Here is a 22330-nt window from a genome sequence, read left to right as displayed (position 1 = left end):
CAGGGTGCAAGCTGCTTGCTGGGTCAGTGCCTTCTAAAGCCAGATTGTACTTTAAGTGTTAGCATGAGGGTTGTCCAGCTGCTCAAGGAAGCTGGGCAGTGGGGAAGGGCCTAGCAGCTGTCAATTTGAGTTAAGTCTTCCCAGACCTCAGCATCTCAGTACATGTTAAGGTAAAATAAACTTTCAGAAGGGTGCTTATAACAAAGGCTTGTCAGCAACAGTGCCTTAACAGTATTTAATAGCGCTCTAACAATGCTTAACTTCCACCCCAGGGAGAGGTGTCTCAGAATCAGACATTATATGGTCTTTGAGTCTTCTGACATGCATTTTTGCTTTTGAACGTTAAAGTTAAATAATATCTACTTTGTGAGGATATTTGGTGTAAGAAAGTCATTGAGGATAGTTCTCCGCACAGTATTTATCTTAAAAAAAAAAATGCTTCCTTTAATTTGACTTCTTAGGGGTGAAAGGACACTGAGCAAGGGCATGGAAAGAGCGTGCCGGCACTCTGAATCCTCTAGGGGGCAGTCAAGACTTTTGGGCTGACCCAGCAGATATCTCGCGAGACTGTCAGAATGTGGCGAGAGGCGTGGGTGGCAGGTTGTGCTCTCGCGATAACTTTGTCCTTGGGCCCTAAGCTTGTGTCCTTTGGTGTCTGCACGTCCAAGGTCCTCTCTGATTGCGAGAAGAAGCGCTCCGAGCTGGTAAGAAGGGGAGCGGAGGCTGAGGAACGCGTGTCTCCTGTTCTCACTCGCGACCGAGGGGAAGCGCGAGGACGGTTGGTGCGCTGGGCCCGGGTCTGCCCTTGGTGGCGGCCTTTCCTTCCACGCGTCGGTCTCGGGCCTGTCCTGTCCCCTCACTCGCGGGTCGCGGGCCACCTTCTCCTGCCTGACTTCACCGGGGGCGGCGGCGAGGAGACCTCCTCCTGTCAGTCCTTACCCCAGCTTCAGGGTGACCGCTTCAAATTTACGATGGCCTCTGGTGGATTTCTGGTAGGGACAGGGCCTGTTTTCAGTGCTGGGCCCAGGGCATATCCATTGCGAGGGGCCGGCAGCTGGAAACAGAGAACATGGTGGTTTTGTTTTTGTACCAAATTCAGTGTTACTTAACATCCCATTTAATTCTTCCCCCAATCGGGAAAAGTAGCTTGATTATCTCTCTTTGCAGATGAGAAGAGAGAGCTTACTTGCTCATTGATTCATCCTACCATCATTCATTTTTTTCAGTGCGGTGTGCTCAGGATACAGCAATGTTGAGGATACAGCAATGAAAAAAAAAATGGACACACTGTCACTGTGCTGGAACTAAATTCTGGTTGTGAGATATATAGTCTTAAGTGCCGTGGGGTATAACATGGAGGATACAGTCAGGAATGACAGAAGTCAGAGTGCTAGAGTTTATCTGACCCAAGGCAGGGGTTTTTCTTTTTAATTTTCTCCCCTCTCCTTCCCTCCCCTGTCTTCTCTTTCCCTCTTTTGGTAACCAGGCCATTTTGTGTTATTTTCTGGTCAGGTAAGGTTCACCTTAGTAACCGGTAGTAATTGCTTTTGGGTGCACTTAACTTTCCCTCACCCACTTAGTAATTAGAACTGGAGTTAATTTCCTGAATGAGGATGGGACAGGTAGTCATACTTGGCTCATTTTATCACTGTGATGTTTCTGAACTAGAAAGTATATCAGAATCTCAGAAGACTTCCCTGATGCTTATAATGGCGGGCGATTCATTTACTTTTTGTGGCTCAAGCAAGTTACTTGATTTGCCCTTTTAAAGATTGTTCTACCTGGCAGAATTGTTCAGAGAGGTGAGAGGGATGATGTGTGAAGTATAGCCTAGTAATATTCCTTACATTTTACTTCTCCTTTTCTTTCTTCCATGGTGCCTTTATCCTTGGAACAGTCCTAGGCATTTAAAGTTTTATGATCGCTTATGTCTAAATAAATCTCTACAATTGCATTATTACTTTTGGGCAAATAAATAGTTTCAAAAGTGGAAAAACACATTGAGCTATGCCAGGAAAGAATATGTGCTTCTCAGAGGTGCATTTGAGAATCACACAGGACTTCCTGTTCCCACCTCATCTTATTAAATCAACATACCTATGCCAGAATCTCTGGAACTTGTGTGGGCATTTCATGAAACTCCATAGGCCATTCTGACACATCCCGTCTCCATTTGAGAGCCTCTTCTTAGTGATTTCTACTCCTCTCCTTCTTTAACATTAGCATATAGGAAGGCATTAGAGCCAGTCGCTGCTGGTCTGTATTTCACAGAATTAGTATTTTCTGCCTTTGATTGATGAGTTAGTGACCCAAATTCTCCTCTAGGTGTCAAGTTCACCATTGTATCCTCAGAACACAGTAGGGGATCAGCTTATGCCCTCAAATACTTGTTGAATGAATACATAAGCCTTAATACTTAAACGAGAGCTCTTCAAAATACTGGCGTAGCAGGAGACTTTAGACTCAGACTTGAGATTAAATCCTGGCTTTTCTACCTGGAAGCTTGTGACTGTAGGTAATATATTTAATGTTGTCAAGCTTCAGTGATTTTTTTTTTTTAAAGGTGATGATAATACCCACCTTAAAGGTTTGTGAGGGTGAAATGAGGGAATTATAAAAAAAGAAAAAGTCTTGACACATATAGACTATACTATATGTGAATACTTACTGAAATTACTCATTCAACAAGTAATTATTGAACATCTACTATATGTATAGCAGTGAACAAAGAGACAAAGTTCCTGTCCATGTGGAACTTATCTTGTAATATGTTTTCTGAAGGGGGAGAATCAGAAAATAAATGGTTTCTACATGTCAGATGAGGAAGTGAAGGCTTGGATGTGAGGTCTGGAAGAAAGCACAGGGGCCCTGAGGCAGACGCATCCTTGTGCTGGTGGAGCAGCAAGGAGGAGAAGAGTAGGGGAGGAGTGGGCAGCAGATGTGAGATTTCTGCAGGAATCCCAGAGAGAGGTGATAATGACATATTAAGTTGATGAGCTACATAATAAATTGTCTTCAGTATCATATTCCATTTTTAATTAAAAGTAATAAAAATAGCTTATGCCTGTATAGCTCTTACTATGTTTCGGGCACTATTCTAAGTGTTTTACATATATTTATTATTAATCATCAATTCTTTCTAATAAAATATGCCCAGCTTCAGAGAATGAAGACATTACTCTAGGATGTACCTAGAATATGTTACTGGTTCAGAGAACACTTTCCAAGTTGTCATCCCTGATTTTTCTTGACTTGGTTGTGCAATGGAATCAAAATGTTTCATTTTGGGATGAGGAATGTGTTTGGGGGCACTTATGAGGCTTAAGATTCCTCCTATCCGGTGCTGACAGTGGATTCAGTGCCTCTGTTCATATCTGGTTAGCTTGCAAAAGGAAACCCTAAAGTGACTATAAAAAGGGGAAATTTGGGAGTCTGAGATAGGAGGAGGCCAGCCTGGGCTACATAGCAAGACCTTGTCTCAAAAAAAAAAAAAAAAAAGGCCACCAATATTTATGCATTGGGTAGTTAAGTTCCATTTCATGAGAGAATTATAGATGTTCATAGCATTTTTATTATTCTTTCTGTTGCTTTTTAGCTCTTCTAGAATTTTTGTTCAAGGTTTTCATCTTAGCTTTGTTTTCACTATTAGTAAATAATACATTGCTCAACCTAGAACAATATGGAGGCCTAGGCTAGAAGGGGATCAAGTTTTGCCTTGGCAAGAGCATTGGTAGTACTGTGTCTCTATGCTTATCAGTTAGAGGAGCTGTTATCTCGTCCTTCTGAGCTTGTCTTTTATTGTTAAATCATAACATTGTAGTTGTCATTTATAAGCTTACAGTCAAGCCTACCATGCCTCCAATTCTAGCATGTCTTGCATGCAGACTCTCTGAGTTAGATGGATTCACTGAAAGTGAGCAAAAAAATTATTTTGAGGGTGCTTCTTTTACTTACCTTCTGGCATGAGTGATTCATTGTGCGCTCTTAGTTATTCTTATCACAAGTTGTCATTCCTGATTTTGTTTAACTTGTGTGGTGAAATCAAAATGTTCTTTTTTTGGGACTAGGATTATGTTTGAAGCACTTATGAGGCTTAAGATTTCTCCTATCCACCATTACCTTGAGTGCTCCATAAACATGGCAATTTGGTTCAACAACAGAGTGAATAACTGACAAATAGGTTCAAAGGTTTTTGCTTGTTTGTCAGTTTGGTCAGGTAAGAAGCTCAGTCTTTTAATTCTTGACAATTACAGCTTTCAAAAGAACATAATGTCAGGTATGTTTTGAGTTTTATTTTGGAATTATAGCCACTCCCTCAGGGTTTAGAGAAAGGATAATATTTTATCTCTTGTTTTCTTCTGTGGGGAAAACCACAAGATATTACCATATAAAACCAGGGATGATTATTATTGAGATGTCAGATAAGTAACATGTTTTCCTGTCCTGGACTCTCTTAGGACAAAAAGTTTAAGTTGAAGTTAGGGCATGGCCCCAGTTCTGAAAGCCTACCAAACTTTTGTTGATGTCAGTTGGAATTTCTGTAGCTCTGCAAAATCTGAGGGAAAAAAATTGCAGGTTGGCTGTAAATACAGCAAACATTTCCTTTTAGCTCACAATCCTGTTTCTGTTTGTGAATCTGTGAGACTGAGCTTTGTGAGTCTGGCAGCCTGAAAGACACTATCCTAGGATCATGGCTTGAGTGGCAACACCCTTGCCAGTTTTGTTTTATTTGAAGAAAAATAGTAATTGTGTTAAGCCTGGCATAGTAGTACAGTGCTGTAATCTTAGTACTTGGGAGGCTGATGCAGGAGGATTGAGAGTTTGAGCCCAGCCTGGGCTATATAGTGAGACCCTGTCTCAAAAAAAAACATAGACTGGGGATATAGCTAAAGTATTAGAGTGCTTGCCTAGGCATATGCAAGGCCCTGGGTTCAACCCCCAGCTTCAACTCCACAAAAAAAGAATAAAAGAAAAATAATTGTGGTAGAATTCCTTTTCTAAATCACCTTCCTGAATTAATAATACCGGCCTTAGTAGGACACAAGTTGATTATGTTTATAGCAGATATATACTTTATTGGGCATTCATTTTATCATTTATCCATTCATCCATTAATCAAAAATGTATAAGCCTCTGTTGAGTTCAGGGCCAAGCATATTAGGGTGTACACATCTAAATAAGATGTGATCTCCTTTCCTCTTTCAGGGTGCTCTCAGGCTAAAGAGGCAGGCATGTAACAGTAAGGGTAGTGTGTTACAGGAGTCATGCTTGAAACCTATGCAGATTACAGTGGGCATGCAGGAGGCAGCAACCAACTCTATATTGAGGAATGAGGGGTTTCTATGGTCAGGAAAACCCTGCTACTGGTGGTGACTTGAAAAGCAGAAAGTCATGTTAAAAGAAGTAACTGACGTTGCTGGTAGAGACCTGAGGGAGCCAAGCTGGATAAGACAACAAAACTGGACTATTCATGGAACAGCCAGAAAGAAGGAATTCTTAGTTTGCTGAAAGATAACTGATGTCAAGAATCAGAGCAGTCCCACATTCTGATCTTCTGTGGTCTTAAATTAAGACCATTGACATAAAGTACAAAGGAACATACAATTTTAACTTCCCATCATTGACAAGTTTGTCTAGTTTCCTCTGTATCTTCACAAAGTGTGTTATCCAGAGAAGGTATTTGGAATTAGAGGATTGTGTTGATGATGTCTGTATTGGGGCAGCTGAAACAGTGTTCTTCAGTGACAAAGGAGGCAGGTCTGTCAGCTCTGTTCACGTGCAGTCTCAGGGACACTTAACTGAGGATGCTCACACTTAGCGTTTTCCCAGGCGATTTTGCTTTACTCTTAATATAGTCACAAAAATAGGTTTATATGCATAGACAGGACAAGTATTTTACATTTAAAAATTGACTGAAAGGGAATGATAATGATGTCTAGATTTCATTTCCTAGCCTGCTTGAATATACAAGCTATACGGATTGTCAGACAAAAAGGAAAACTAGAAATACCGTGAGCCTGATCATCCTCAGACAGGTGGTACTATGTGCCTGACACTGTTCTACCCATTTTACCTATCTTAGTTCAGTATTTCTCATCGAGTTGAGTCCATTTTCATCCCATTTGGCAGGTAGGACATGGCACCTAATGGGGGAGCCACGTTTGTTCCAGCAGTCGGGCTGAGTGCATATCTTAACTACTCTGTATTACAGAGTCACTCAGGTAGGCATGTGGTGGTCATTGCTATATCCTGCGCCTGGTTGTGCTGGGTGTTTGTTAGTTGCTCAGTGAAAAACATGCAGTACTGCAGTGTGTGTGTGTGTGTGTGTGAGAGAGAGAGAGCGAGAGAGAGCGAGAGAGAGACACAGAGAGACAGAGACAGAGAGAAAGAGACGGAGAGGCAGAGACTGTGAGAGACAGACCTATGCGAGCACAAGGTAGAGCTGTCAGAGGTGAAAGGATGCCTGACGAGCCTTCCACAAAAGCCCTGGGCTGAACCCAGCTAGGTCCACCGTGTCCTTTCGAGCCTTCTGACTGCCCCACGTTTGGTATTTCTCTGGCGATTTGCAGCAGGACATTTAAAGCCAGTGCTGACTGTTGGGGGCGTGGAGCAGGTGGGGAGGAGAGGCTAGAGAAGGGCATTGGCCGCCCGCGTGGGGGTAGAGAGAGGAGACTGGAGGGGAGAGGTTGCCAGCGCTAAGGGGCGGTGACTCAAGTCTCATCCCGGCGTGCGCGCTCCCGCTCGTGGGGGGGAGGGGCGCCGTGTGACGCATGCGGGGTGGGGCGCGACCCACGGGCTCGGGGACGTGAGGGACGCTGGCCGGGGGTAAAGCGGCGTGCTGCTCGAAGGGGTTGGCGAACCAGCTTAAGAGGTACGTGGGCAGGCCAGGGGCGCAGCGGGGCCTCGCAGGGCTGGCTCTGGCGGGGCGCGCATGCGTCCCGGGGCTCCGGCGCCCCTCGGGAGCTAGCGGACGCGAGCCTGTGCCCGGGAGACCCGCCGACGGTTCCTCCGCCGCCGTTCCTAGAAAAGGCCTCGAGAAGCCTGGAAAGCCGCATGAGTCACTGTGCTCTTGCCTAATTTTGCCGCTAGTTTTCTAGTTTTTGAACCAGGAAAGCCGTGCTTAGTTGTCATTGCGTGGTAGGATTGTGTGGAGGCTGTCGGGTCGCTGTGCGGGGCTGCTCTCGCAGTGACTTGGCGGAGGTGGAGGGATCGAGCGCGGAGAGCGCCGGTCTGCGGGTTGTGGCGAGCTCTTCACTTAACGTCTGCTTGTGCGGTTCTGGGCGAGCCGCCGAGACGCGGGCTGCGCATTCCTGCTTGTCCCGGTAGGGGAACTGGAACGGGCTCGGCCGATGAAGCGTGATTCAAAAAACAGCCTTCGTTATTCTTTTAACTGACAGAAGGAAGAGCGAGTCATGTCAGGAAGTGCCTCAAGTACTTGCCAAGTATCCGTTAATGATTTTAAATACGCCGTTGTTTTACTGCAAGTTTGTACACACGGTCTAATGTAGGCTGTCTTACCAAAGATTACCAAATTGGGCAGTATTTCGAATTTAGTAATCCGTAGAACACATATATGTGCTGTGGCTTGGCTTTTCTTCTTTTTAAACCAGTGGTGCGGGTGCCAGGGAAATAAGTAAAAAGTGGAGGTGTTTGTTGGGGGTGGGCAGGTGGCAAGGGGCAGAGAAGCTGAGAGCCGAGGGTAGGGCATGGTAATCTGTCCCACTGTTCAGACTCTCAGGACCTGTGATTACACGCATCTGAAGACAGGGCTCTTGCTCCAGTACGCCCTACTTGCTATAGCTGGCAGTATTTCGATTATTTATTTGCCTATCATGACAACCCGGGGTGCTGTGTATTTTTTTGATGTTATCCTGGGCAGATGATTTGAAAACCGGGTTATAATTTGAGGACTATGAAAATGGATTGAGAATTGTTATGGAAAACATTCTAGTAGTGAAGCAGTGGAATGTTAATTGTAAACTCTATTGGCAAATCAATTTATAGGTGACAATACAATACACTAAAAGGAGGAGTTCACCTGGGGGATAGAACACAGGTCTAGTCATTGGGAACCCAAATCTTACCTCTTATGATTGTGACCCTTTAAAAGAGTCATTTAAATTATGTGGGCCTTAGGCATCATCTGTGAAGTGTGGGTCCTGAACTAAAGATATAGCTAAGGGCTTTTTCAACTTTAAATTCTTATTGGTGCTGAGGCTTGAACCCAGGGCCTCGAGTGTATGAAGCAAGCTGGGAGCTACACCTCCGGCAGTTTTTCCACCTTTAAATTACAGTTATCATATGGCTAATTTGTGGTTACTTGCTCAATTCTGGTTCCAAGATCTTTGGATTTCATAACTAGTTTTGTGCAAAAGCATTGTCAAAGAATGACATGTGTGGCTTGTAGAAATCTTTAAGAAAACTCCAGCTTCTTTTATTTGAGGGATGTGTTTCTCTCCCCCTCCCTTACATTTTCTCTTCCAAAACTCAGGACAGGAATCAAGAAACAGGGAAGTTTTAGAAAACAATTTTGTCTTATAAAATCAGCATTTAAGGTAATCCTTGTTTGAAGGCTGTAAGGCAGTAGTTTGGATTATGATGGGGAAGATAAAAGAATATGTTCAGTAATTTTTAAGTTGACTTTTAGAATTAGAGTTAGTTTGCCCCAATGTTTGTATTGGTAAGAAAACAGGTAAATGTGTACCTACTTGGCATATATTAGAAGGCTTAGACCGTTGAACTTTGCCATTAAAAAGATTTGTCTTTTGCTATGCTGTCTAGAGACTAGATGGGGGAGGTATTATTTATTAAATAAGCACTACTTCCTTATCCTTAAGTAATGAGTCTATATTGCTATGCTTACTTATGAAGGAGGAAGTTAGGATCAAAAAGGGCAAAATGGTGGCCCAAGGTCATAGTACAGATAAATGGCTAAAGTGAGGACCTTCTCACTTGAAAGCCTTTGCCAGTTTTGGTCCTTGTTTCTATACTCTGAAAGTGGAGGTTCCCTCATCAAAACATAATAATAACTGAATTGTTAAAAAGTAACATCATTCAGGGGTTGGGGTCCAAGTACTCATAGGCAGATGTCTCCCTTTAACCTCAATGTATCTTCCACAAGTAGCTATTGTTAGTAAAAATTGCAGGAGATCGTTGCTTTGGACTAAGGTCCTGCTCTAGACCAGGCTAAAAGTCAAAATGGAGTCATTCACACCAAAGTTTCTCATTACCAAGCTGAAATTAAGTTGTTTTCTGATGACCTTACAAGAAATCAGGAGGAAGAAATCAGAAAAAGAACCGCCAAATTTCCCAGAAATCAGTTTTAGTTGGCATGGTAATAATTTCCTCTGCTTTAGTCCTTACCCCAAAGAAGTAACTTCTGTTTCTGGTCTATCTCCCTCTCCCTCCCGGCAAGGAATGTAACTTCATCCCTTCTTTATAAAACCAATCTTTTTTGCTCAGCCCTTTGGAACACTTGTTCTATTTTATGGAATAGTGTTGCCCAATTCCAGATTTAAAGAAAAAAGCCAGTTAAGATCTGGAAGTTGTAATTTTGTCCATCAACACTACTGTCATCTCCATTTTCCAGAGGAAAGTGAGACCTAGAGAGGTTAAGTTACCAGCTCAGGGATCCCAAATGTGTAGACATAGCATGGCCTTAGTTTTGTCAGAGTCCAAAGTGATCTGTTAATCATCATGCTTGCTATGCTGGCTCTTGATCCTGAAACAAGTGGTGAATTATTGTTGAAAATGACTATGTGAACTTAGTATCTCATGCAAGTCTCTTTATTTCATAAAGCTGGTTCACGCATTAACTCATATTCACCTGTGTGGTAGAAGTTTTGATTGCAGATCTGAAGGGGTTCCTCTTCATCACAGTATAGAGTATAAGCCTTTGCACATAGCTCCTTTCTTGGAACCAGGAATGTAGACGCTGACTGCTCCATAGGAAGGAGGAGGAGGGACAGAGCTAAGAGCAGCAGAAGGCTTTCCATAAAGACATGAAGCAGGTTTTCTTAGTGGCTGATAATTGGGCTCCAAAGACCCTTATTCTAGCAAGATGACTGTTTTGAAGGATAATATTCATTTTAATTTGAAAAAAATATGGTTCAGTTTTGTAACTTTTTAATCTCATGCTACATTCTGCCCATAGCTGATAAGGGGAAATCCAAGGTGTGTATTTTGGCCCATAGTCTCTTTTGGGGCAGTTGTATAGGGCTTACGATTGAATTGAGAAGACGTGTTTTAGGGTTCTAGTAGTATATTCTGCAGTGTGTGCAGTTTGTTTCCCAGAGCCCTGGTTTTTTTTTGACTTTATGAAACATTTTAATTTTGTGAAATTTACATGGTGCCAGGTGTTGTGGCATTCCACACAAGTGGACTTCAGGTGGAGATAGTTGGCTCTTGCATTTGAAAGACAGCTAAGCATGCCTTACATGGCTGACTTAGGTGCAGCATGAGGCTACTCATGGCAATGAGGTGACACTCCAGCTCGCTAAACCTTCCTACATTTATTTACCTGGGGGGTTGGCAGGTGGTTTCCAAAGTTGTACAGTGTGTATTGAGTGCACACCATGCTCTGCTTCACACAGGCTACTTACCATGTGAAGCATAGGCAGCAAAATAACCACAGCTGCTTTTTCCAGGGTTAGAAAAAAATCCCACAGGCCTCCTGCAAATCCAATTGTGGAAGCCCTTTTGTAGATCAGTATGGGGAAGCAGACTGAGGTAACAGAATTAGCTAATGAAAGTTAGAAAGTTTATTAAACTTTGAATTTCTTGTAGGAAATTCAAAGCTGGCTTTGCTGAGGTTGTTGATTTCAGGAATGTTAGGAAGTTCTTTCATGAGTTGCTTAAAATATCTCCTGTTAATCCTTTTCCCACATTGGGTCTATTCTGAGGAAGTCTAATTTTTCTATTCGATGGGTCAAAATAAATATTTGAGACTAGTAATCATGTCCTTCCAGAGACTTCTCTTATCTAGACCAAACAGCCTTCCTTCCTGGAGAAGGTTTTCATGGTTTTGAGGCCTCTTTCCTGTTTCTAAATGTCCCTTTTCAAAGCATGTTACCCAGAAATAAATTTCAGTCTAATAATCATGGGAAAGATTTGCCATAAATGCTATACCGTACTATAAATGCAGTCACATAGCCTGTAAGTTAATTTCCCTCAGACTCAGCACAGTGCTCACTTATATAGTGCTTGCTTTCAGTGGAAGAGCTCCATCCTTAAAAAAAAAAAAAAGAAATTCTGCCTTGTTCTTCCCATTTAAGTGCAAATAATTTGTAATTGTTTTATAAGATTTAATAGCTATATAGAAATTGTTTTAGAATCTGTTTTTGTCACAGTCCCATGTTATCTCTGGCTTTAACATCTTTATTCTATGTTTGCATCCAAGTAATTAGGGAAAACAGGGATATGCTGCCAAAAACTTTACACACAGGACTTAGTGAACTTGTTCTGGGCTACAGAGATCATTGCTTGCTTTTTCTAAGTGTTTAGAACAGTGTTTTGATTCTGGATCTGCCAACATGAACAGCAAATTATTCTTCCAGTGAGCTTTGTCAAGCTTTATTGAAACCCTTCTGTTCTTCTCACTATATCAGTATGTGCTTTTCTTGCCACTCTGTTTCTTATCTCTCCTTACCCTAAGCTTGTTAGAGAACCTTCTGTATTTACCCACACTGATTTCTATAAAAAATTCAAATCACATGAAATTATTTCTTAGCTGTGAAGTCATTCTTACATTCTTTCTCAGTTAAAAATAAAAACCCCATCTTCCTAATAAATTTAGGCAAATGCCAGTTCTAAACAAATGGTATTCTAAACTGTTATCAAATTATTGGTTAGTAGTTTATTTGCAAAGTAATTACAGATATTTCCATATACAGAGAAACACATACCTCATATGACCTCATGTACGTTATAAATAGAAAAAAATTTAAATTCCTTCTTTTTTTTTTTTTTTTTTTGGCAGTGCTTGGTATCCAACCCACGGCCTCATATGTGCTAAGCAAGCACTTCTACCACTGAATGACATCCTCCTCAGTTCAGAAACTTAACATTCTAGCTAATGTTCTTAGAACATTTTTGGAGACATATGTCTTGTTGACTCAGGACTACTATTCAGAAATATATGTTCACATGTAAAGTGTCCCTAAAGTAGATTTACAGAATTTTATAACAGAAACAGAGGTGGAGGGGAAAAGAGAGGGAGGAAGCAGTGTTTATGAAGAGTATCCTTTGTGGTTGGTCCTGTGCTGAAAGTTGTCTAAATAGTAATGGGATCTGTTGGAATCATCATTTGAGTGATGATTGAAAGGTGTTTTTGAATTATAATTATGTTGCTTTTTTTTTTTCTTTTTAAGGAACAGTGAGCAAAATGAACACCTCCCAGGACCAGAGTGGCTGCTCCAGTAATAGAGAACCCCTTTTGAGGTGTAGTGATGCACGGAGGGACTTGGAGCTTGCTATTGGTGGAGTTCTCCGGGCTGAACAGCAAATTAAAGATAACTTGCGAGAGGTGTGATGTGTACTTTTCTCTTCCTTTGAATGGGCTCAGCATAGGGCACGGCCAAGGACTTGGCTACTTAGTTCCAACCAAAAAAGCTTAATCCCATACCTTGCATGTTGTATTTAACCCTAGTCAGCTGCCAGGCATTTTGGTGCCTTTGGTCCCATGGGAAAATAGGCAGATGCCAGAAGAGTCTGGAAACTGTACCCCCTTGGAGAATTCCATTCAGTATGCATTTTTGATTACTTTGTGTGGTCTAAGCACTGTCTTCAGTGAAAATGACAAAAGGAGTAAGCAGTTCTGCTTAGCTGCATTCTCTTGATGTGTAAAGAATTACACTTCAGGAGCTGGAGGTGTGGCTTAAGTGGTAAAGTGCCTTTATAACAAGTGTGAAGCCCAGAGTTCAAACCCCAGTAGCCCCCCGCCACGAAAAAAAGGAAAAACTACATTTCAGCATGCCTTATCTTTTAACTTGGTGGCATGATTTTGGTTCTATAAATGACTTTGTCATTCTGTAAGCCAGAATGAAATTTGTTAGCTCCAATTCTGTTGGTGAATATACCAAGTAGTTTATGACTTTGAAACATAACTTTATTATATAGGAATAAAATATGTTCTATGATATAATTACTTACGAGGATTCTCGTGAATGATGGTTTTTTCCCTTGGAATTTTTGTATTTGGCCCTCATGTGAATAGTTGTTTATGCTCTTAGAAACATTTGGTTTATAATTTTACTTAATAACTGTCCACCGTAATGGTCCTCTAGTTGTTGACATGTGGTGGCATATGTCTTCACTGAATTGGACTACTGTAAATGAACTGGTCATCCCATGCATGTGGGAAAAGGGGGTAAGAGCTGGCCATTAAGTTAATTCCTGTTGTCATTTGTTGGTTAGCTTGTAAATCCATATTTTAAAATTATATGGAAAATTGAGGGGGATTAGTATCCCTGGCATGCTTTCTTCTGATTACTTTAGCATACCTAAAATAAATCTGATCTTAGGAAGAGGAGTATTGAAGGAGGATTTCAGAGCTTAGGTATATTCTTTCTTTCTTTTTGGTTTGGTATTTTATTTTTGGGGGGGTGAGGTTTGAACTCCGGGCATTACACTTGATTGGCAGGCACTATACCTATTGAGCCATGCCTCCAGTCCTTTTTTGCTGTGGTTATTTTGGAAATAGGGCTCGCTTTTTGCCCAGGGTGGTCTGGTCTGTGATCCTCCTATTTTAAGCGGTAGCTGGGATGACAGGTGTGTACCACCATGCCTACCTATTGATTGAGATGGGGTCTTATGAACTTTTTTTGGTGCAAGTTGGCCTTGAACAGTGATCCTCCTCATTAGCTAGGGTTACAGGCATGAGCCACTAACACCTGGTCTTATACTTTTCTGAGTAGGTTTCTTCACTCAGATTCATAGGGCTTTATGGATCATGGATGGGCTTTTTGGTAAAATTTTAGACAAATTCTGATTTTTTTTTTGGTATTGAGGGTTGAATTTGGCTTCACATTTCACAAAGCACATGCTGTAGCACTTGAGCCACACCTCTAGTCCATTTTGCTCTGGTTGTTCTGGAGATGGGAGTTTCTGAGACTATTTGCCTCAAACCATGATCCTCCCAATCTGAGCCTCCCAAGTAGCTAGGATTACAAGCATAAGCCACCATTGTCTGGCTAGGCAAAATTTTGAATATATGCATTTTTTTTTTTGGGAAGACATTGCATGGATGTTATTGTATAATCAAAAAGATTTCTGACCCACAAAAGCTTAAAACCCTCATTGCTTTGTGGGAAGTGTTCATTGGGCTTAAAACACTGGTGAGGCTAACATGCATATGTTTCCTAGGTGAAAGCTCAGATTCACAGTTGCATAAGTCGTCACCTGGAATGCCTTCGGAGCCGTGAAGTGTGGCTGTATGAACAGGTAGATCTCATCTATCAGCTGAAAGAGGAGACACTTCAGCAGCAGGCTCAGCAGCTTTATTGGGTAAGGTGGCTAATTATCTAGGATCGGTAACAGTTTTGAGTATGGTTTCTGGTTTCTAAATGTCCTTATAGTGCATGATTAATATAAATCAGATAAAAGTTTAATTTTTCATTAAAAAATTTTTTTGGGGTAGTACTGGGGTTTGAACTCAGGGCCTTGCGTTTGCTAGGCAGGTGCTCTTTCATTTGAGCCACACCCTAGCACTGCTTTAGTTACTTCCTGGATAGGGTCATGCATTTTGGCCAGGGTTTAGCATTGGACCCCAATCCTCCTAGCTGTGGCTATCTCCCACGAAACTGGGACCACAGTTGTAGATGGGCTCATAATTGTACCTGGGACCACAGCTGTGGCTGTGACTGTAGTTGCGAGCCACCATGCCTGGCTTGTTTGTTGACAGTGGGGTCTTGCTAATATTTTGCCCAGGTTGGCCTCGAACCTCCTGATCATCTCTCAAGTAGCTGGATTACAGGCCTGTGTTACCACACCTCTAAAAGTTTAACTTAAATGCTGTTCACTAACTTGGATATAAATGGTCCTTTTAGTATCATTGTGGCAAGATGGTTTCATTTTTTCTTGTAGTTATTGGGTCAGTTCAATTGTCTTATTCATCAGCTGGAGTGCACCCAAAACAAAGATCTAGCCAATCAAGTCTCTGTGTGCCTGGAGAGGTAAAGACTCTTTTTACTTTTTACTTCTGGCTTTTTGACTTTTGCATAGTAAGTCATTTCATATGTTGGGTTTAACTTGACTTTTCTTGTGATAAGATCACCCTGCTTTATATATTTAGTGTTATACTTTCTGATAATGTGATTAAGCCTTCTACCTTGGTTGAATTAGAAAAGTGCAATCATTTAAAATTATAGCTATTCTTTAAAAATAGCCATATTTTATTTTTCCCAGACTGGGCAGTTTGACCCTTAAGCCTGAAGATTCTACTGTCCTCCTCTTTGAAGCAGACACAACTGCTCTGCGCCAGACCATCACCACCTTTGGGTCCCTCAAGACCATTGTGAGTAATAGTGATCTCAGCTGTTTCATAGTGTGCTTCTCATGTCTGGCCTTATAAATGGTCTTTAGAAAAAGTTTTGTTAGGAGTAGTAACTTTCTGGAGGCAGTAACCTTCAAAAGCTTCCTGTTCTGATAAAGTTGATAGAGCATTAGGCTGACAGTTCCTATACTGTGTTATTGATTCATTGATAGTCTTTGAATTAGTATTTTAGCTCTTTAAATATTTTGACATTTTCTAAGATAAAATTTGTAGCTCAAATGGTTTTTAGTAAAGAAGCAAACAGTCTAATTTGGGTCTTGTTAAAAATAATGATGCTACCATTTGTAGTGACAGTTTCTTATATGATAAATTATATAGAATTTTCAGATTGGATCATTCATAGGTCATTGAGTTTAGTGTGAACACTGTTCTAGTTAAATGATAACCCTTTGCTTAATACTTTTCAAATTTAAAATTGTGGTTTACTTTTTTTTTGTAGGAAAGCATAGCATAAATAACATTAAGTTATCTTCATTTTGTAGCAAATTCCTGAGCACCTGATGGCTCATGCTAGTTCATCAAACTTTGGACCTTTCCTAGAGAAAAGAGGTTATATGCCAATGCCAGAGCAGGTAAAATGTCATTTTGTCTTTGATAATTATTTGGTTTGTATTTCCTTTTTTGCTAATGTTTTTTTGTAAAGGGCCACCAGTAATAGTTTATGCAACTGAATAAGTCTCTTGAAGCATTGAGTGTCAAATGGAAGTTGTTTTGTCAGGCGCCAGTGGCTAACACCTGTAATCCTAGATAGTTGAATGGCTGAGATCAGAAGGATTGCGGTTTGAGGCCAGCCCCGGCAAATAAGTTTGTGAGACCTCCATCTCCAAAATAATGAGAACAAAATGGACTTGGTTGTGTGGCTCAAGTGGTAGAATGCCTGCTTTGCAAGCATGAAGCCCTGAGTTCAAACCCTAGTCCCCTCAAAAGAAAAAAAACCTGAGTTCTATAGTTCTTAAATAAAAGTGAAGCAATTAGTTCATAGAAAATTATTATTAGCTATCTTATTGGTATTGATTCTCTCTTAGGGATCTGCTAATTCATAGAGATGTTTTATTTGTAAAGGCAGTGTAAATAAGAGATCCTAGACATTTGGGGAGAACTTTAGAGATGACCTAATTCCTTATTTTAAAATTATGATGATTGAAGCCCAGGGAAGGCATGTGACTTGCTCAGAGTCCATAATAGCTGACTTAGCATGAGTTTTCTATTTTTCTGGTAACCATTCTATTGCATTTGATATTGCCTTGTTAAGCAGCAAAGATTTTTATGTGACTTTCAGAAGTCAACATCCAGTAGCACAGCTATTCCTCTCAGCGAATGGCTTGTTGGAAGCAAATCTGCCAGTGGCCATCAGGCTCCTTACGTGCCCAGCAACAACCTCCAGGACTGGCTTACCCAAAAACAGACTTTGGAGAATAGTCAGGTATGTGGCTGCCATTATTGGTTCTGAGGTAGATATAGTAATGGACAAGGTTAGCTACTCATCAGTAGTTTATGCCTTTGCTTCATTTTTGATCATAATCTGGAAACATGTTTTTTTTTTTTTTTCATTTTTCTTTTATTATTCATATGTGCATACAAGGCTTGGTTCATTTCTCCCCCCTGCCCCCACCCCCTCCCTTACCACCCACTCCGCCCCCTCCCGCTCCCCCCCCCAATACCCAGCAGAAACTATTTTGCCCTTATCTCTAATTTTGTTGTAGAGAGAGTATAAGCAATAATAGGAAGGAACAAGGGGTTTTGCTGGTTGAGATAAGGATAGATATACAGGGCGTTGACTCACATTGATTTCCTGTGCGTGTGTGTTACCTTCTAGGTTAATTCTTTTTGATCTAACCTTTTCTCTAGTTCCTGGTCCCCTTTTCCTATTGGCCTCAGTTGCTTTAAGGTATCTGCTTTAGTTTCTCTGCATTAAGGGCAACAAATGCTAGCTAGTTTTTTAGGTGTCTTACCTATCCTCACCCCTCCCTTGTGTGCTCTCGCTTTTATCATGTGCTCATAGTCCAATCCCCTTGTTGTGTTTGCCCTTGATCTAATGTCCACAAATGAGGGAGAACATACGATTTTTGGTCTTTTGGGCCAGGCTAACCTCACTCAGAATGATGTTCTCCAATTCCATCCATTTACCAGCGAATGATAACATTTCGTTCTTCTTCATGGCTGCATAAAATTCCATTGTATATAGATACCACATTTTCTTAATCCATTCGTCAGTTGGAAACATGTTTTTAATAATTCTTTAATTACAATAGTGACATCTCATCACTATAGTTTAAAAAGTAGTCCATAAAGATATACAAACCCCATAATCCATAAGTGAAGACACACTAAAACATTTTTGTTTATATACTTTTTCTCTGCATACTTTAAAAAAAATCATTCTATAAGTTCTGCTTTGGTAAGATTTTTTTCCCTCCACCAATATATAACATGAATATATTTCTACCATTTAATTTCTTGCATAAAATCTTTCCTTACATACAGTTCATTGATTGATTAGAAGTTAGATTCAAGTTTTTCTGGATATAAGCAAAGCTTCCGTAAACATTTAGGAGCCAATTAGTTATGCTCATCCTTGATCATTTCCATAGGAGTAAATTCCTAGAAGTTGCATTCTAGATTATGGTGTTGCCTATTTTTTAAGACTTGATACATAGCTAGTTTAGCTTTCTTGGACATTGGTAATAGTTGATGTTCCTAACAGCAGAGTATTTATTCACCATGAAACCTCTCTAATAGTGGTAGTCATTTATAAGATTTTTTTCCTCTGAATTTGACATAAAACATTAATTTTGCTTTTTAGTTTCTTTAATCAGTAAGGCAGTTGAGTATTTTTGTTTCTTAGACTTCTTTGATTACATGGCTGGCTCTATAAAGGTATTAGGTAGAGAAACTAATTAAATAAAAACAATGTCACAAGTACTTTCTTAGATTCCTTAGATTTCGAGTTACAGAAAATGGAATTTTTATATAGTATAAGAGAATCCCTTGCCTCTTTGGTTTGTACATTTAAATTTAGAAAAATACTGGGCAAGTTAGTAAATATAAAGACTGACTGCAAACGTAGTCATATAGTTATTCTGGCAAACTAATGCTGTGTACATCTTATGTAGACTTCTGCCCGACCCTGCAGTTTCTTCACCAATGTCTGGGGCAATCTAAAGGGCTTAGAAAACTGGCTCCTCAAGAATCAGCAACAAGAAGTTCCTGAAAAACCAAGTTCTCAAAAGTGTAACAGCCATTCTACCACCAGTCCTTTCTCCATCAAAGTTGAAAAGGCTGAGGATCCAGAGCTCCTTGATCAAGATGAGATGGACCTGTCTGATTGGTTGGTGTCTCCCCAGGAACCCTGCAAGCTGGAGAAGCCTGAGAATGGCAGCCACGAAACCAGTGAGAAGTTTAAGCTCCTATTCCATGTGTTCCAGGAGCCTTACAGTGTGAATGATTGGCTTGTGAAGCCTGACTCCTGTACCAACTGTCAAGGTAACCAACCAAAAGGTGTGGAGATTGAAAACCTGGGCAATCTGAAGTGCCTGAATGACCACTTGGAGACCAAGAAACCACTGTCCACCCCCAACATGATTACCGAGGATTGGCTTGTCCAGAGCCATCAGGATCCATATAAAGTAGAAGAAGTGTGCAAAGCCAACGAGCCCTGCACAAGCTTTGCAGAGTGTCTGTGTGATGAGAATTGTGAGAAGGAAGCTCTGTGTAGATGGCTTCTGAAGAAAGAAGGAAAGGATAAAAATGGAATGCCTGTGGAACCCAAACCTGAGCCTGGGAAACATAAGGAATTCCTGAGTTTGTGGCTTTGTCCTTCCAGAAAAGAGGTAACAGAACAAGCTAAGGCACCAAAGGCAACAGCACCTGCTAGAATTGCTGATTCCTTCCAAGTCATAAGGAATAGTTCTTTGTCAGAGTGGCTCATCAGGCCCGTATGTAAAGAAGGAAGTCTCAGGGAAGTGCCTAGTATGGACAGAGATGGCAAACAAAAGCTTAAAAGCCCCATGACCACCTCCTGGTGTCCCTTTAACACTGCCGACTGGGTCTTGCCAGGAAAGAAGGTGGGAAACCTCAGCCAGTTATCCTCTGGAGAAGACAAGTGGCTACTTCGAAAAAAGGCCCAGGTGAGCACAGACATCAGAATTGTTCTGCTTGAGTTCTACTATAATTACTGTAATTCTGAATCTTGCAAATGGGCCAGATCCTTAAATATGTTAATTGCTAAATTTGGCTGAGGTTAGTAATTTTTATGTCATATTAGAAACTGGAGGGAGGATTTATGATTATTCAGACTGAGTTATTTGTGCACTTTCTAGAACCCCTGCAAGAAAGAAAAAAACTCAGCCTGTTTTATTGTATTTGTGCAAAAGATTCAGGATACAGATAACATTTCCCTAGAAAGAATGACCAATATTTAAATTATTCTTTATACAATTTGGGAGGTAAGTTAATCTTACGCCTCCCAATTCTCATGAAGCAACTTACCCTTTTTGTCTTTGTGCAGGAAGTATTTCTAAATTCACCCCTACAAGAGGAACGGAACTTTCCTCCAGACTGTTACGGCCTCCCAGCAGTTTGCGATCTCTTTGCCTGTATGCAGCTTAAAGTTGATAAAGACAAGTGGTTATATCGGACTCCTTTACAGGTGGGTACATGCCACCATTGTTTCAGATTGTTGCTGTTTATAAAATGTTTTGTCATAACATATGAAGTCATGCTTTGCCCAAGGAGCCATATTACTGTTAATTGTATACACAGTTGGGAGAGGAGCTCCTAAGAATTGTAGGTATTGCACTTGAACTTTATCTGTAGGTAGACTTACTTGAAAGTTACCTTTCAAGGTGCCACTGTAATTTTCAAGTGGATTGTATGTCTAGTCGTGGGAATTTCCTTTTTCTCCAGTGAAGTGACTCATCTTGGTCTTTTTTTTCTCTTTAATAGATGTGAAGGAATGGATTGTTAGTGGAGCTGCTTTCTGCAGATTATCATACATACATCCGTGAGCTGAGTGACTGCAGTTTGCCAAATCATTATTTCTGGGTCTGACCAGTTTAGTTCCTTTCCTGCCTAATTTTGAATTAGTGAAATGAAGTCATCAAACTATGAGTTACTTTGTAAGAAAGAGGCTGTTGATGCTGAGGTGATGCAGTTCCTTCTTACAGAAGTATTAACCTAATTCACCCCTGTACTAGAAATACAGCATCTTGGTGGGTAGGTCTTCACCAGCTTCCACAGCGCCATAAATTGGGTTGATACTAGAAGTACATGAACACTGTAGTTTTAAAAGTGAGTAATTTATATAATCAGAAGTGTGTTAATTGTGTTGTAAAGCTAGTAAACTTCACTAACCTTTTGATTGCTCTTGAGATGCTTTTGTGGGCTTTCTTCTAGTGGTCCAAAATTATGATTCTGTTCAGTTAATTTATAGGGTATTTTTTTCCTTATCAAACTGCGTATTAGTAATCTTGGCAACTTTTGACACTTCCAGATACTTTAGCCTACATATCATTTCTACATTTTTTTTTCATTATTTGAAAAAAATCCAGCTACTACAAATTTTGCATTTATTCTTTCCTGTTTGAGAAGTATTCTTGTTTCAAAACCATTTTCAGGGTATTCCTAGCCTCTAATAAAATCTACAGACCTACCCAGGCTTTTAAGAGCCCCAGTGGTAATAGCAAAAAGGCAGATGTGTTGCAAATGTAGTACTTGGACCATTCACTATCCTAGGGATTACTAGTGTATCCTGTGTAAATGAAAACTGAGCTGAACACCTGGTGCTCTTAACTAGGGTTACAGTCTATCTTATCACTGCAAGCACAGCATTCCTGAACCTCCAAATTATAATGCAGTGACATTTTAGTGAATAGGTTGCTTTAAACACTTGTGCCTTGGGCTGCTTATTGAAACTTTATGAAAACTATTGATATTTTCTCAATATCCTTAAAGTCACGTCCATGGTTTAAAAGTTCCTCTGTAGGACAGAAGTGGGATTTATATTTAAAATTCTCTAGGATAAGATCTTACTTAGCTGCCTTCCAGGCTTTAAAACTATTAGACCTCATAACTGCCTATGTTATTGGAAGTACTTTTGGGGAAACTTCAGTGTTCCACAATGACATCACCATACAGCTTTACTAGAAATCTTTGAAGAACAACAGCTGAAAAGAGCCTCATATTTTCTTATACCCCTCAGATACCATTAAGAATTATTATAGTCAAGGTGGTGGGTAAAAAACAACCTGAAGAGCCTTTTCAACATCTTACGTTGCTGGAAACTTTGTGGTTTCTTTTTTGAAGTCTAGTACACTGTATTTTACATTATTAAAATGTAATTTACATTAATCACTATGCTAATGAGTATGTAAAACATTCTTTTGCATTGATGCATTTTATACTTCTCTCCATTAAAAGCATATAGGCTATACCACTGTTGTATGTGTGCATTTGTAAAACTTGCAAAATGTGCTATCGTGTTCTATAAATGTGGTAATCTCTATTAATACAGTCAACAAACAGTTTATTCACTATAATTTATGAATCTTAAATTAGCAAAGTGTAGGTAATTACTTCCATTTCAACCTTTTCCTGAAAACTCTTCACATTTTTTTCTTTTAAATCTATGGGTCTTAACACCTAAGGTTCAGTACTTTTGTTGGTTTGATTCTTTTACTAGGTGCCTCCAAAAATGGCCCAGTTTAACTTTTTTTCCAATCATACAAGTCCCAAGTTGCTTAGTATTTATTTTGTGTATGTGCACCTGTAGTACACTTACAA

The 22330-nt window shown here is 40.3% G+C and overlaps 1 protein-coding gene across 6 annotated transcripts; it reads left to right on the top strand.

Annotated features, from left to right (window-relative positions):
- The first annotated feature begins 566 nt into the window (after positions 1–566).
- On the top strand, positions 567–21980 carry Ncoa4 (nuclear receptor coactivator 4). 6 transcript variants are annotated; one of them, XM_074079417.1, is made up of 10 exons: positions 567–704; positions 12369–12523; positions 14362–14502; positions 15082–15170; positions 15403–15511; positions 16033–16122; positions 16830–16973; positions 18664–19380; positions 20058–20198; positions 20495–21980. In XM_074079417.1, exons 2-10 carry the CDS (start codon positions 12383–12385, stop codon positions 20498–20500), a joined length of 1578 nt encoding a protein of 525 aa, XP_073935518.1. In that variant the 5' UTR covers positions 567–704; positions 12369–12382; the 3' UTR covers positions 20501–21980. The 6 variants fall into 6 exon arrangements, with proteins under 6 accessions (XP_073935518.1, XP_020015691.2, XP_073935516.1 ...); XM_020160102.2 differs by having other exon boundaries at positions 18664–19677; XM_074079415.1 differs by having other exon boundaries at positions 647–778; positions 18664–19677.
- The last annotated feature ends 350 nt before the right edge of the window (positions 21981–22330 follow it).

This window comes from Castor canadensis, chromosome 7, assembly GCF_047511655.1.
Source record: "Castor canadensis chromosome 7, mCasCan1.hap1v2, whole genome shotgun sequence".
Taxonomy (NCBI): domain Eukaryota; kingdom Metazoa; phylum Chordata; class Mammalia; order Rodentia; family Castoridae; genus Castor; species Castor canadensis.
Note: the sequence above shows the minus strand (reverse complement) of the source record. Positions and strands in the feature narration are given on the sequence as shown.

What these genes read in the sequence shown, in the direction of transcription:
- Ncoa4 (XM_020160102.2), top strand. Translation starts at nt 12,383, where the DNA reads ATGAACACCTCCCAGGACCAGAGTGGCTGCTCCAGTAATAGAGAACCC. An exon ending in AGGCTCAGCAGCTTTATTGG is followed by an intron (nt 14,503 to 15,081) that starts GTAAGGTGGCTA and finishes TTTTTCTTGTAG; the next exon opens with TTATTGGGTCAGTTCAATTG. An exon ending in GTCTCTGTGTGCCTGGAGAG is followed by an intron (nt 15,171 to 15,402) that starts GTAAAGACTCTT and finishes TATTTTTCCCAG; the next exon opens with ACTGGGCAGTTTGACCCTTA.